The 15,908-nt window shown below is 35.7% G+C and overlaps 2 protein-coding genes across 2 annotated transcripts; both read right to left on the reverse strand.

Annotated features, from left to right (window-relative positions):
- Positions 1-6,087: 6,087 nt before the first annotated feature.
- On the reverse strand, positions 6,088-8,504 carry LOC113313898. The gene is made up of 3 exons (XM_026562672.1): positions 8,353-8,504; positions 7,152-7,580; positions 6,088-6,856 (listed from the first exon to the last, which is right to left on the reverse strand). Exons 2-3 carry the CDS (start codon positions 7,566-7,568, stop codon positions 6,215-6,217), a joined length of 1,059 nt encoding a protein of 352 aa, XP_026418457.1. The 5' UTR covers positions 7,569-7,580; positions 8,353-8,504; the 3' UTR covers positions 6,088-6,214.
- Positions 8,505-13,714: 5,210 nt separating this feature from the next.
- LOC113312318 lies at positions 13,715-14,578 on the reverse strand. Its single transcript, XM_026561083.1, has one exon. It carries the CDS (start codon positions 14,576-14,578, stop codon positions 13,715-13,717), a length of 864 nt encoding a protein of 287 aa, XP_026416868.1.
- Positions 14,579-15,908: the final 1,330 nt, after the last annotated feature.

Genomic DNA, 15,908 nt, shown 5'->3' on the forward strand with positions numbered 1-15,908 from the left:
TTAAAGTGAAATCCGTTCACCCGGAGGACAAATGACTTAGAAGCTAAATTGGCACTTGCAACTTGCATTGCCAAAGGAGTCAGAGCTTATGGGTCGCACCACCTACTCGGCTACATATGCCATGACATGGCCAGGGAAAGTATGGTCTTTGCTTATTCAAACGTGCCAGACCCATGTGGAGTTAAATAAAATGAAAGTCGTGGCCAATTTTTGACCACATTTCTCCGTGGTCATCCAAACAACATCAATTGTTGTGTCTAAATCTAAACAAAGAAATTTCATCTCTTAATCAAGCAGCTGCCTATTTTCTTTACTTTTGTTTCATATCTCTCTGAGATAGAATGTATATGGTTTGTGTTTGGATTAATCGGCGGTGGTGGTTCAATGGAAGAATACGGTGTTGTAAACTGAAATTGGGTTTGCTGGTGGAGAATGAATGTGGAAATTGAGGTTGTCTGTGTTGAGATTATTAGTCCCACATTGTTGGGCAATCTAAGATCTTGCGGTTTATAATCCCTTAGGGCCTCTCCACTCATTTCCAATTGGTTTTGAGTTGGATGCCCGTATTCTAACATGTATCAGAGTAGGCTATTTGTGACGAGTCTTTGACCGCGCCTTTATTCCGCGTCACCCGATTTAATTGTCCACGTGTTAGACCCAACGAGGCTACACGTGAAGGGGCGTGTTGAGATTATTAGTCCCATATTGTTGGGCAATCTAAGATCCTGCGGTTTATAATCCCTTAGGGCCTCTCCACTCATTGCCAATTGGTTTTGAGTTGGATGCCCGTGTTCTAACAGTCTGAGCATCGATTCATTACAACTGATTCGAATGCTATGTTGTTGCAGCGAAATTATGGTTCGCATGTCAGCCGGAGTTTGGAAAACTCGATTGACGAGTTTGTTAGCTAGAAGAAGCGGCTGGATAGAGGCTGGATTTAACTAAGAAGGAAGATGAAATTGAGTTTTTACTCAAACTGAAGGTGCTCTTCAAGTATTCAACTGGGATTTGCGGATTAAGAATTATTGCCATCTCGGTTCACTGGAAGCAGTCGGATTTGGGGGTTCGCGTGATTTGAATTTGTTTCGAAGAATTTCTTAGATTGGGTTTGTGGTTGGTATATCCTATGACCTCTCCGTACTCGATTTGGAGATAAATGACAGCAACCAAGTTAGAGTTCTGTTGTTGGAAATGGATCGTTTGTTGGCTGATTTGAATCGAACGAGTATTGGTGCTAACAAGAGATGTTTTGGCCTGAAATTGGAGTTTGCCGTGTCTGAATCAAGGAAGTGATTGCAGTGGTGATGGTGGTAGTCGAATGAGTTGGTTTAAATGTGATCTGTAGCTTTGATTCTGAAACTGAATTTGTTCGGAATGGTTGCTGAATGATGGTGGACGTAAACTGAAATACGGGGAAGAAGTGAGATGCTGGTGTTGCTGCCATGGGCATGGCTATGAAGAAGGAAGCCAAGACGAGTTTTTAATGTAACTGGTGGTTATTGGTACATAATGGGTTTGTTGTGAGCTGAAGTTGAGTATTGTTGCTGGCTTAAATGGGAATGAACTGGTTTTTGTGTACAAGACTATGGTGGAGCAGTTGTTGATCAGTGGAGGACCAGAAAATGAGAAGTAGTGTTGCAGCCGAGTTTGGACGAAGATGCTTGGACGGCCAGAGATCGAGTGGTGCCTGTTGTTGGCTGTGGTCGGAGTTGGATTTAGAAATTTATGTCAGTATTGGGTTGGGCTTTGGAGGTCTTGTTAGCGGTCTAAAAGGGGGATTCAGATGCATGTAAATACGCACTACACAAACCCAAAAGGGTCACGCTGTAATCAGGAAAGAAACTAGGTTTTTGCATTTGTCTTTGCTTTTCGATTTGCATAGCTTGATTTATTCCCTAATCACTTTCTATGGCTTTTAAGAAAGCTATGTCTAGCTAAATATCTTGTTAGGGTGAAGGATGAACTTGTAGGTCATATTGCTTATGTTCTCAAACAATGGTTTCAAAAATAAAAGCTTAACGCAATGTTTGTGTTTCTCAAAAGTGGGTTGATTGTTTTATGAGTTTTTCATGTCTTATGCCATGTATATTTCATAGTTGAGTTCTAGAACAATACTCCATTGATAACCTTGGTGATCTATGATTTATGATTATCCTATGACTATCTATGCCTTGTATGATTAGTACTTAGGATTTCTACCTTCTAGGTTGAAAACAAACATATTCTTTGATAATTCTTCGATAAATCTTAAACGTCACATCTTCCATGTACTAGCTAGGTTTGCTATTATACATGAGTTGACAATTGACTTGACATACGGTGCCGACCAATCTAGGATCCCAAACACACAAATCAATGCTTCTGCTCGTGCACGTACTTATGTAGGAGAATTCAAGTATAAAGATTAGAGGCCTTAGGAACATACGATGAATATAGATAGCAAGTTGGAAACCCTGGTCAAAGGATTTTGATCGCTACGTCAGATTGTGAAAGGTATCTAGTCTGTATTACCACCTGCAATTGTCGATTCAAACATTATGGACACAAGTTCACCATTTCACGCCAGTTCACCTGCTTACAATACTTCACTTGCGCAATCATCGAAGGTGAAGTCATTGAAATTGGTAGAACTTGTACCTGCTTACCTCATACTCATGGTTTTTAAAAGTGTACGCTTCATTCTTCGGAGCGTACGCCTAGCTTTAAATTTTTCAGAAACGCTCCGACTCGTACCTATGAAGCGTTGAATGAGAACCGTGTAGTCAATGATTTTGACCAAAATCTGAAACGCAAAATGGTCAAACTTCAAGAAATAACGCTAGAAGCAAATTAAAAAAGGAAGGTGGGAATTTTTCTACGTGGTTATTTGCAATGATATTTGGCTATATTTTTTATTTATAAATGTTTACATACTTAAATCTTATATTTTACGATTCACCACCTACCACGAATCGCCGCTTCACGATTCAACCTACGCATCGCTTCTCGAAAATAGAAAACGAGTCACTCTACGCTTCACGCTTTCGATACCTACTCATATTGCTAGATCAAATTTTGTTGCCAAATGAAAAGTCTACAAACACCAACCAGTTGGCAAAGACTTTTAAAGATGCATTATGGAACCTCGGGTCTCTTTTGTCGCTTTTGTTTTCTCCTTAGGTTATCGGAAATGCTATTCCGCACTCTAAACACCACTCTACTCACCAATCAGGTTGACGTGGCCAGCTGATCTTTGACGTGTTGACTTTGTAATATTATTTTATTTTCTTTTGCTCTGTTTTTTTTCTCTCTCTTGTAAACTGCCAGATTTCTTCATCCTTCTCTATTTTATTTACTCGATTCTTCTTTCTCCCTGGTAACTATAATTTCACATTCATGCTAACCACAAATCATCTCGAAATCGTGTTAACAGCATCACGGAAACAAATTGAAGATTCTGATGTGAATTCTTTTTCCCTTTTTGTTTTGTCTATTAGAGATTTACCCCAAAAACAAGGTGTATAATCCTTAAAGAGATCCCTAAATTCAATTTTTCACAGCAACAATTGATTACTCCATACTGCGAAATTAGATGGTTATTACTTGCCTCATTATCTAAAACCAATTAATTTTGGCACACCATCTTTGGATCCTCCCTTATTCTAGCCCTTTTCCATATCTAAACCATAAATTCATCCAACAAAAAAAAAATAAACGAGTTACTCCGCGTCCATTTTTATTCACTTGTAACCTCTTTTTTTTGCTCGAATTTTTGAGTTTTAAAAAATGACCGATTGAAGCTCTATCATTCAAGGTTTCTTAATAAAACCTTAATCACTAGTTTATGAACTTTCACAGGTAATGTAAATCAGTGTTTTTCTCGGTTTTTGTATTGAAGATGATCAGATCAACCATTAGCAGTAAATGATTCGATTTGCAGGACATTAACTTGTGAGAGTAACTACATTTAAAAAATTCATTTTGTGAAATTCTGAATGGAGATCAAAGATGAACACAAAGGTGGAGAGATGAATTTTAGCTGTTGCGGAGAACGAAGAGCGAGAAAATATGCACGTGAAAATTTAAGCTTTAGGTATCACGTGGACTTATCACGTCAGTTAGTGTGGAGAGTAGTGTGGTGTCTAGAGCGGGGAATAGCATTTCCGGTTAGGTTATAGTATTGTTTGCATTGAGACACTACCCCTAAATTTGATTTTTTTTTTTAAATGTTAAATTTGGTTTTAGTTTTTCTTCTCTTGTTCTCATTTCATATTTTATTATCCATCGTAGGCGGAGCCAGCCCATGACATAGATTGTCAAATTCCTACTCTGTTGAGTTGCCTCCCTAGCTTTTTTTTAGAACGATTTTTTGGGGACCATGGTTTTTTTGGGGGATCATGGTTTTATTTTGGGTATAGACATTAGAAGTAAATCTAGGTCACCCCTTATCTAGAGATTTATATTAATACCTAAATTATCCTCGTGATTAATTTTAGGTGATAATTAGTTAGTGTTAATAATAATTAGTGTAATGATTAGTGAGATGATTAAGTTAAAGATAATTAGTGAGATTAAAAAATCAGATGGTTTTTTTTTTAAAGAAGTAGAATTATTGAGAGAGTAAAGTTAGAGAAGATGAAGAAGGAAAACATGAAAAACGATGGATTTTACCAACCACAACCGGAGGAAGGGTATTTGGGTAACCAGGTATGCTTCAAACTTAGATAATGTTGGTTGAATTGCTCTAAACTTTCAAAAAAAATGAATTTTTTTATGTAGATTTGGGTCAGTTCGGTTACCATATGTCAAGAACATGTAACCGAACACACCTGAAAGTGTAGTTCGGTTACGTTTTCCAAACACGCAGGTTACCGAACTCGCTCGTTAATGGAGGTTTTGGTCGTACAGTGTAATGTTCGGTTACCTAGGATAAAATGGTAGGTAACCGAACTTTGAACTTAACAATTTATTTGGGTACATCTTGTGTGTTCGGTTAGTTCGCAAACTTCAACGCAACCAAGTTCCCAACCGAACTGCAGGTTAAAAGTAACCTAGTGTAAGTTCGGTTGGTTCGCAAACTTCAACATATTTTGCGAATCAACCGAATTGGGCTTATATATGCATATATGCAATTAGGCAAATGTTCGGTTACTACGAAATTTATTTCTTGGCGAATAAGGTAGAGTTCGATTACGAAGTTTCAAAGGTAGAGTTCGGTTACAAAGAAAACTTAACATTTTTGCGAACGAACCGAACTTGTGGACTTCTCATTATTTTCGTAAACTAAAGTTCGGTGATATCCTTATTTTTGCGAAGGAACCGAACTTATGGACTTGTGTTAATATAATACAAGGAGTTCGGTTAAAAGTATTTTTTTGCGAATCAACCGAACTCTGAGTTCGGTTAAGAAAAAATTAATTCGTGATAACCGAACTTTTCTCTGAAAAAAAACTCTCCATTAAACCTCTCTGCAACTTCCATTTTCAACTCATTTTAATAATTACTTCTCATTTATTCAACCAAAAACGAATGACAAGTAATGGATTTGCGAGAATATCTTTGTTAATGTTTTAAATTAAGCTATATATATATAGTGGTGCTGGTAGTTGGTGGTGGTGGTAATCAGAGGTGGTGGTGGTAATCGGTGGTTGGTGGTGGTGATAATCGGAGGTGGTGGTGGTGGTAATCGGCGGTGGTGACCGGTGGTGATGGTGGTAATCAGTGGTTGGTGGTGGTGATAATCGGAGATGGTGGTGGTGATAATCGGCGATAGTGGGAGGTGGTGGTTATATATATATATGTGGTTATTGGGTTGGTTTAAAATTAAATTAGATTAAGGATAGGTTAGTCATTTCAATGCTTTAGGACATCCCTTATAACTATAGGGAAGGTGGCCTAATAAAACCATGGTCCCCTCAAAAATACCATGGTCCCTAAAAAATCGTACTTTTTTTAATTTATTTATTTTTATGATATGGTCCCAAAGTCCATTTTTGGTATCATGTTTGCTTTATTTTTTTGCCTCCCCATACTGCACTTGAAACAAAGAAACGAAACTGAAAATTATAGTGACCGTAGTGAACGTAATGATCATTTCAACATCTCCTATTAAGCAGTTAAATGGTAGATATTTACGATTCCAGTAATACAAGCCGAATATGTATTTCATAGAGTATTTGACTACTGTCTACAGAATTCTTTCAACTTTTAAGACACCAATAGCACATGCTTTGTGTCAATATTTCATCACTGTTGATGATGCTAGTGATAATAGGGGCTCCAAGGCAGAATGAGAGAACTTTCTCGCAAACAAGTAACAAGTAGTTGTTTCCCCGTAATTATATTGGCACTTCCACCTGTTCCTTATAGATTGAAGAAATCTTTCTTTAATATCAGCACCACCATAAGTTGACGGATGTCCTCCACCCCTTGACCAGTCAACCCATGTTAAAGTGCGGTTTGCATTTAAGGTGGGAAAGAACATAGCAACGTAAGTCGGCATGTAATGTTCGTCCGGGTAGCAATGTCGCCTGCAGTATTTCTTAAATTGTGGGTAGTATTTGGTCTCAGAGATAATCCTTAATGCTAGAAATCGGTTCATTTCGAACCATTGTGCTCCCTTCCGCCAATCAGAAAGCATGATGTACGGTATCAATCTACGATTGTAACGACCACCCGCTGTAATACCAGGATTATCATATGAGTCGACGAAGCTGTGCGCAGATTCTGTGAGGTACTTGTATATAGTGGAGAAATCATGCAAGGGAATGCAAGACTCAGAGAGAAGGACGAATCGCTCAATTGAAACGTCGAGGAGGGCGTTGGCTAAAAGCCGCTTTTCTGCATCTGTTAAGGTAATGCTTCCCCATTGAGTATCCTAGAAAAAAAAAAAGAACAAATAAATGAAAAGGCCGATGCATGGAATGCAGGATACTAGAGAAGGTCGAGTAAAATGCTGTAAGTTGCACACAGGAAATTTAAGAAATAACATGCATGGTGCATCAACTATAACTATGTCATGGAAGAAGAATGTGGATGTGTTTTCCCTAGCTAAATTGCATCATCTCTAAATCAATTGCCAAAGTTTGCAAATCCGTGCATATTAGGCAAAGCCTTTGTATTGCATTTTAGTTGACAAAACCATAAGAATGTGGTGTGTATAAGCCATGTACCTGACTAGGAATTTCTCTGTCATAAAATGGAGACGACTTCGAAACGTTAAGCTTGTAACCTGGTACTGTGTGAACATACACTGAGAAAAAATCTTCATGACCATGAAAAAATCTTTCCCACAGTGGTGTCAGTGGTAAAGGACCACGCGTCAAAAAAAGGAAGGCAACTTTGGGAACAACTGTATATGGATATTCATGTTTCTTCAGCACCATCGAAGCACTCCGAAAAAGATTTTCATCAGCAATACGTCCCTCCACATTTGCACCAAAACCAAATAGATCAAACAGATCAAGTTTCTGTGATGAAGTCGTTGCTATTAATCCAAATAGCATGCCCGATACAAATATCAACAATGACCAAACTAGTTTCTTCACACTTGGATACGGTGCACTCAAACGCGTAGCAAATCGAACCATCTCTTGTTTCACCTGCAACAATTTCTCACACTTAGAAACCTCAAGAAAGAAAATTACACTTCTTATAGAATATGTGATCGTATGGTTTTGTTTCCAGAGGAAACATAAGCGAACTTGAAGTCTAAACATTACCCTACTCATCGTGATGACTGATGATACTTCCTACGAGAAGTATTGATTTTTTTTTCTTTTCTCAATTTTATAAATAAAAAAGGTTTTCATTTCGTGAAAACAAATTTTGATATTTATAATCTCAGTCTTCAGTTCTTTTAATGTTTCCAATTTTTCTTACATGGTACTACTTCGAGCTCATGGCAGACTATGAAGCAACCCGAGAGGAACAAAGTGAACGGACTGAATTCGGTTTCAAAGGAAAAAAAACCAGTTATCCATTATGAACACCATACTTAAACTCTGGAGTCTGAACTCTCATGAATTTTAGGGCGCCTATATTTCTTTTTCCATTTTAGGAAAAAAAACTATGCAGGACTTTGTACTCGGTATTTCATTTGGGTTTTGTTGATTTTCTACACAGTACTTTAGAGAGGTCTAGTCTAGGAAATACCAGCATTTTCTAGGTTTTCGATTTTCATTTTCAGTTTAAAGAAGAGGTCTTCTTCATTTTCATTTTCCGAGAAGAAAAAATAAACAAAATCTGTAAATTTATGGAGGAGAGATAAAAGATGAGTCTAAAATCAAAATTATTGTGCAACTAGATTAGCCCTAGAGTAAGAAAATAATTAAAAAACTATATGATCAAATCAATCAGAATCAGATATCATACCTGTCTAAGGTTCGTTTCTCAAGAAGTAGAACTTCATGCAAGAGCTGCTGCAGTGCACTTGGTTTCTTTTCTAAAAAGTCGAGTAGAAAACTTGGAAAGTAAAAGATGGTAGAGTTCTTGAATTTGATTTTCTCCATTGATACACTAATACTTAGTGGGTGCAGTGCAGTTAATGTCTTATTTCTGTTTAAAGCTCATATTACCACTTTATCAGTAACCATTGATATTCCTTGAGAGGAACTATTTTGTTGTCATCTAATTGTTGTCATCTAAAATTAATGCCATGATTCTAAAATTAGTTACAACAATAAAAAATTTCTGTTTCTTTCCAGTGTGTAATTTTAGAAAGTGAATTATTGAATTAGCTAGACCAAACTTCTCGGGTGATGAAAGAAGCTTTGAGAAATATGCTTGTTCTACGGTCTATCTTTCACGGTCATGTGTGTTACCGTGACTCTGTACGTTAAATAAAAAATGCGACCGTTTTTGGGATTGCTTCATACATCCACTGCTGCTCTTTTTTACATCACCTTCTTAATTCGTGGCCATTAAGAACTCAAATAAAGTGGTTGCCCCCCCCCCCCCCCGAAGGAAAATGCAATAAATGAAGGGGAACAAACAATGGGAAGCGAGTGCAATAAATGAAGGAGAACAAACAATGGGGAGCGAGTGCGGAGGTAGGTTTGTAAGGAACGGTTTTTGGGACCATGGTTATTTTGGGGACCATGATTTTATTTTGGTTAAAGACATTACAAGTAAATCTAGGTCACGCTCTATCTAGATATTTATATTAATATCTAAATTACCCTCTTGATTAATTTTTTGGTAATGATTAGTTAGTGTTAATAATAGTTACTGTAGTGATTAGTAAAATGATTAAGCAGAATTATTGAGAAAGTAAAATTGGAGAAGATGAAGAAGGAAAACATGAAAAACAAAGGATTTTACCAACCACAACCGAAGGAAGAGTATTTGGGTACCCAAGTATGTTTCAAACTTAGATAATGTTGGTTGAATTGCTCCAAATTTTCAAAAAACTGTAAATTTTTAGGGTAGATTTGGGCTTGTTCGGTTACCTTATGTGAAGAATAGGTTACCGAACTCATCTGAAAGTGTAGTTTGGTTACCTTTTTCATATACGCAGGTTACCGAACTCGTTCTTTAATGGAGGTTTTTAGTTGTTCGGTTATCTTTTCCATACACGCAGGTTACCGAACTTTGTTTATAGGACTTACAGAGTAATGTTCGGTTTGTTCGCAAACTTTAACCCAACAACATATCTAACCGAACTCCACATGTATGCAATTAGTGAAGAGTTCGGTTTGTCAAGATTTTTTGCGAACAAACCGAACATAGTGGAACAAGTTCGGTTAAATTGAAACTCAACATAGTAGGCAAAATAACACAGTTCGGTTACATTGGAAAAAAAAATCTTTTTGGAATATAAGTAGAGTTCAGTTACTAGATAGTTTTAGAAATTTTTGCGAACCAACCGAACAAGGTAGGTAAAGTTCGGTTATATCATAACTCAACATAGTAGGAAAAATAACACAGTTCGGTTACATTTTTTTTTTTTTTGTATTATGTGTAGAGTTCGGTTACTAACTAGTTTTAGAATTTTTTGCGAACCAACCGAACACGGAGTTCGGTTATGAAAAATTAAATTCGTGATAACCGAAGTGTTCTTCGTGTTCTTGGTTTCAGAATGTTCAGTTACAAAACTAGTTTTTTTAAAACTATTCCTAACCGAACATGCCACTTTAACATCCATTTAAACCATATTTCGATGATTTCTACTCAATTTTCCTATCCAAAAACGAATTAAAAAGATTGATGGGTTTTTCAATCGAACGAGGAACGTCAAGGAAAGAGAGAAGAAGAAGAGAATAAACTTTTTTTCAAAACTAAATTTTTTCGATTGCTCTTTTGATTTTGATTTGATTTTGATTTTGGTTAATAAATTCATTTAGATTAGATGTATATGATTAGATTTATATAGTTATTAAGTTAGTTTTAATTTAAATTAAAGTAAAGGATAAATTAGTATTTACCTAACTTTGGGACACCCCTTATAAGTATAGGGAGGTTGGCCTAATAAGACTATGGTCCCCAAAAAAACCATGGTCCCTAAAAAATCGTTCTTTGTAAGATGGTGCAAAATGGGCTTGGAGTCCATTTTGCATTACCAAAAGGCCTAAAAATCGCTAATTAGTCTCGAAAGCCGGCTGGCTGGGCTGGACTGGACTGGACTGCACACCCATGCTCTAAACCGGCTCTATTCCTGATGAAAAGACGACAATATAATTGCTGAAAGCGAGTACCAATATTAACAGGACATGTATAATTCTATAAAAGACGAAAAAAATCGTTAGAATCGAGCTAAAAATCGTTACCTCTCAAATGATACCCGTCTCGCTAAAATTGGTATCCTTTTACCAATCCTCCGAAGATAGTTTGTAAACTTTTAAAAATATACAAATAATACAATAAAAAGTTAGTTTTTGGCTCATCAATGATATGAACAATTTTTGTGTTTTAGAATTTAGAATGTGTATGAACTGATTTTATCACATAAAAGATCTAACACAATTCCTCCCGCATTTCTAGAATATAAAACACAGTTTAGATAAGTTAGACAACATAAACACCGGTCCTGATTTGTTCTCCCAAAAGCTAAATCAACGGCTATGGTTGTTTATTTTTATATGTCTGAGATTAAAAGTTAGAATTACATCTAACGGTCCTAATTTTCTTACCATATCATTAATGTCCTGTTAAGTTTTAATAATTATTGTTTTATTAATTTCCTATAATAAATATATATCCCATTATTATACTCTCGCCGTTCCTAATTAATAGCTTGTTTTGTTTTTAGAGAAAATTAAGGAAATTAAGAGAACTAATCATTGAAAGTGGTCCTCATGACACTTGTCAATAAAAGAAGTGAAGTGAAATGGTCAACATGACGCTTGTCAGCAAAAGAAGTAAAGTGAAATGGTCCACATGACACTTGTCATCAAAAGAAGTTAAGAGAAAAGTGGTACCAGAAAACTAAAGTAACATTTGACTTCCCCAATTAGGAAACCAACCTATTTTTTTGAAACATCTATTTATAGAAACCAACCTATTATTTAGGAACGGAGGGAGTAGATCCTAATAAATGTCTCTCAATTAATAAATAATAAATTTATTTAAAATAATAGTGGTTTTTGTAAGGTGTTTGTAGGTGGTCGTACAAGAAGAAGTAGCGTAGGTGGTCAATATGATGTTGGTGGGTATTTTGTAGTGGATAATTTTAATTTTGTATTATTTAATGTAAAATCAGATACAATACAATACAAAAAAACTGACAATTTAATAAATATCGGGATTACAACTTTACGTAGTAACAAAAAATAAATGGTACATATTTGGCTAAGTTAGCTTATATAAGTGGCGATCCACATTTGTGCTTGCATTTGGATAAATCAGTTTTTCTGAAGTAACATGCCTAACTCTCATGGAATTTCCAGGTTTCAAGGTTCTTATGAATCGTCTCTATGCTACCCTCTTGTGTATTTGGTTATTTTTCAAAGTTTTCAATTCTTTAAATTTTGTTAATTTTGTTAATTTGGATTTTGAATTTATTCAAATGAAGTATTTTTTGAATGATCAGTATATATAAATTAGTCGATTCTGGAGGTTATGATTTTGTTAGATTTTTCCCATTATGATGTTGTACCCATATTTGATTTGATATGAGGTTTAGATATATTTAGATCACCTCAATAAAATAGCATAGTTAAACTTTAAGCTTCTATGTTACCACATACAATTTACAAAGATTTCAACATTTCTATTTATTAGATTGATTTTTGTAGTATTTGATATATAGCCCATCTTTAGGTTCATATTTCATGTCTACATAGTACGAATCAAAACCGTGGAAGCTCAAATTTATAGGTGATTAAGGGAGATGTTCAAAGATATATGGTAGAAGATTCAATTTTCACATAATTATCATCTACCATTTCATTTTTCTTTTATCAATGATTTATGTTTGAGATTAGAATTCAAATTGAATTGTCTTTTTTTTCTTTTTCGCAAAATCTTACTCATGTTCATTTATTCATATAGATTTATATTGAAAAGTTAAAATATATATAAAAAAAAAAACTGATAGAGGTTTTTGATTTATTGTCTCCCTATATTATTTTTTCGCTTCTTTTTAATAGAATTTGTCTCACAAAAGCTTGCCACAAGACAAGTATTTTGATAATTTTGTATTGGAGTGTACATAATGTTACAAGAACAATATTCTTTGATTGGTTCAGCTAGGTTCCGGTAGCCATTGCATCTAATACACTCGATTTGCTTAGCATATAATTCTTTCCCCTCACTTTTAACAAATTGACCCTGATATTATTCACATATGTAGTTGGAATATTGACTAGCATTACCAATACAAAAACAATAAAGACACTAAACGGATATGCAAGTCGTATGCTTGAACTCAAATGACAGATAGCTGAATTTTCGATTGGTAGTTAATGCGTTCTCCATCACAACATCCAATGTCTATGTAAAGTGGTTCAGAACAAAATTTCGAGGGTTTTGCTATTCTACGCTGCCATCTTTCAAGTGGACAAGAAAACATGTTATGTTGTTAAAAAAAAAAAAACATTGGATTAGTGCATGCGGATTTGTTTGCTTGGATTTTTCTAACTCTTCCTATTTCCCAAGGTGAAAGGTAAAATATGGAATTATTGTTGAAATATCCTCTAATTCATGATTTTGATTAGTGCATGCGGATTTGTTTGCTTGGATTTTTCTGTCATGATGGTTTCATTTTACAGCACCAATGTTATTAGTTTTTATTCGAATTCTTGATTGTTTAGATTGCCAAATTATTAAACAATGATTGTTTACTACCCTTTTATACACGACGTTACGTAACCATGTTCAGTGGGGTTTTGTAGTTCTGGATTTCCTTGCAAAAGCAAGTAACATGACGGTATCTTTACGAATTTCATAACTCGATGTGATGCACGCCCGTGCCGTAAGCCCTAGTTTCTTTATATAAAAAAAGAAATTTTATTAAATCAAATTAATATGTTTTCACTTCTTTTTTATTTATTTTCTTTCCTTTTGGTAAGAATTTCCACTTATCTTTTCAACAAAAAAGACAATCCAAGGTGAAAAATTACACTAACTCCTCCTTAATCCATATATGACTTTTTTTCTTCTTCATAGTATCAGATTCATTGTTACCATTTCTTATAACATGTGAAAAATATTGTATTCCTTAATAAGCTTACTATTTTCCCATCTGACTATAAAAAACATTGGGATATTTTTTTTTTGTGTTTATAGATAAAGGCCTTCAGAAAGGCTTATGATTCCCATCAACTGTTGGTGATAACCAAACAGGAGGCACAGACCAGTACATGGAAGATTTATCTGTTTTTGTCCACTGAGCTAACTCATGAGCTACAGAATTACAAATACGAGGTTGAAAATTAAAGACACAAGCTACTAATTTGGAAGAAAATAATTGAACATCTTTAAAGATAACATCCGTACGAACATCTCCATCGAACAAGCCAGCTGAAAATTGTTCAATGATATTCTTCGCGTCACTTTCAATAATGATGTGTGTTAACTTCTGTTCCAAGGATTTCTTTAGGACTGCCCAAATAGCTCTGGCTTCAGCTTCTTCTGCAGACATAACTTCAAAAACCAGGGAAGCACAAAAGGAGGCTTTGCTTGAGAAATCCCTCATCACATATCCTGCACCATTAGCTCCAGTAATGTCATCATAGGCACCATCAATATTACACTTTATCCATCCAAAAGAGGGGGGCATCCATTTATTACATAAATTGACAGGTGTAGTAGGAGAGAAAGTAAAACAGGGTTTCCTAGTTAGTAGCATGGCCCTGGCTCTTTCTAAGACAATAACATGAGTTTCTTTCAAATTTTGAAAGATGAAATTAGTCTTGCTGGTCCAGAGAGACCACAAGATAGTAACAAAAAAATATTGAGCCTCATCAGGAAGACTAGATCCATGGTCAGTTAGCCAAAACATTAACCATTCAATGAAAGTTTTGTTTAGAAAAAAATGAGTATTAATGCAGAAATCAGAGAGGAACCAGACTCTGCTAACAAAAGGGCAGAGAATCAAAGCATGCATTATGGATTCATGAGGATCATTACACCTAGCACAATCAACTCTATGCATGGGCATTCTAGTATGCAAGACAGATCTGGAAGGGAGAGCATTTCTAACAGCTTTCCAAGTAAAAACTTGGATTCTGTAAGGAACCCTAACTTTCCAGATACACGTCCAAAGATTTTTACAGGGGGAGGGCCTAAGACCTCTCAGCCCCATGTAGGCAGATTTTGAAGAAAACTTTCCATTCTTTGAAACATCCCAAGCCCCCTATCAGGAGTGCAAAGCTGGCTTAAGGGAATGGTGACAATCTTCTTAACATAAGCATTATCAAAATGAGTGTTAAGTTTAGACATATTCCGAGTTCTGGTATGAGAATAAATGAAGTAAGAGACTTTAATACTGGGATCAGGTGGGACTAACGGGTTAGGTGTGGCTGAACCCAAAGTTGGGATCCATTTGTCACACCAGGGGTCAATGGAATGACCATCCCCAATAATCCAGGAGGTTAAAGGCTTAATAACTTCTTTTATAGCATGCAAACACTTCCAAGTACAAGAACACTTACTGGTGCACTTGGCATTCAAGAAATCAGTTCTTGGAAAGTATTTGGCTTTAAGAACAGTAGCTAGGATACAACTAGGATTTTCTAGAATTCTCCAGGCATTCCTAGCCAACATGGCCAGGTTATTTAACTCATCCTTTCTAAATCCTAGAACACCTTCAGCCTTAGGGGAACATAGAATGTCCCATCCTAAAAGATGAAGTTTCTTATCGTTAGGATCTAACTTTCTCCCCCACCAGAATTTACAAAGATGGGAGTCCATTTTTTTACAAAGGTGTTTAGGATTGAGAAAAGCTCTCATTTGAAAAAGGGGGATAGCTTGACCAATGTGTTTAATCAAAGTAGTTCTACAAGCTTGAGACATGAACTTATGAAGCCAGATAGAAATTCTGGCATCCACAGCTTAGAGAATACCCATGTGGGTTTGAATTTTAGAAGCTTGAAACACAGTTGGAGTGCCCAGATATTTTTCTCCTAAATCTATGATCTTAATCTCTAGAATGTTAGCCTGAACAGCCTTCCTGTGTTCAGGAATTTTCTTACTAAATAAATACCAGATTTATCAAAATTTATTTCTTGCCTAGAAGCCAAACAGTACTTTTGAAGATAATCTTTGATAACTTGAAAGTTTTGAATAGTAGCTTTAAAAAAAAAGAGAATCATCAGCAAACAACAGATGTGTCATTTCTGGAGCATTTTTACAAACTTTGATACCTTCTAAAATTCCTTTCTTTTGAAGGTTGTCAATGTAAGAAGATAGACCTTCAGAGCAGATGATACAAAGATAGGGGGATAAAGGATCCCCCTGTCTCAAGCCTCTTTCAGGTTGGAAGAACCCAG

This window comes from Papaver somniferum, chromosome 9 (genome assembly GCF_003573695.1).
Source record: "Papaver somniferum cultivar HN1 chromosome 9, ASM357369v1, whole genome shotgun sequence".
Classification (NCBI taxonomy): domain Eukaryota; kingdom Viridiplantae; phylum Streptophyta; class Magnoliopsida; order Ranunculales; family Papaveraceae; genus Papaver; species Papaver somniferum.

Bases quoted from the DNA above. Each gene is read 5' to 3' on its own strand.
- LOC113312318 (XM_026561083.1), bottom strand. From the start codon at position 14,578: ATGCCCATGCATAGAGTTGATTGTGCTAGGTGTAATGATCCTCATGAA.
- LOC113313898 (XM_026562672.1), bottom strand. From the start codon at position 7,568: ATGGTTCGATTTGCTACGCGTTTGAGTGCACCGTATCCAAGTGTGAAG. The intron at 6,857-7,151 runs GTACATGGCTTA...TTTTTTTTCTAG, and splicing joins ACAGAGAAATTCCTAGTCAG to GATACTCAATGGGGAAGCAT.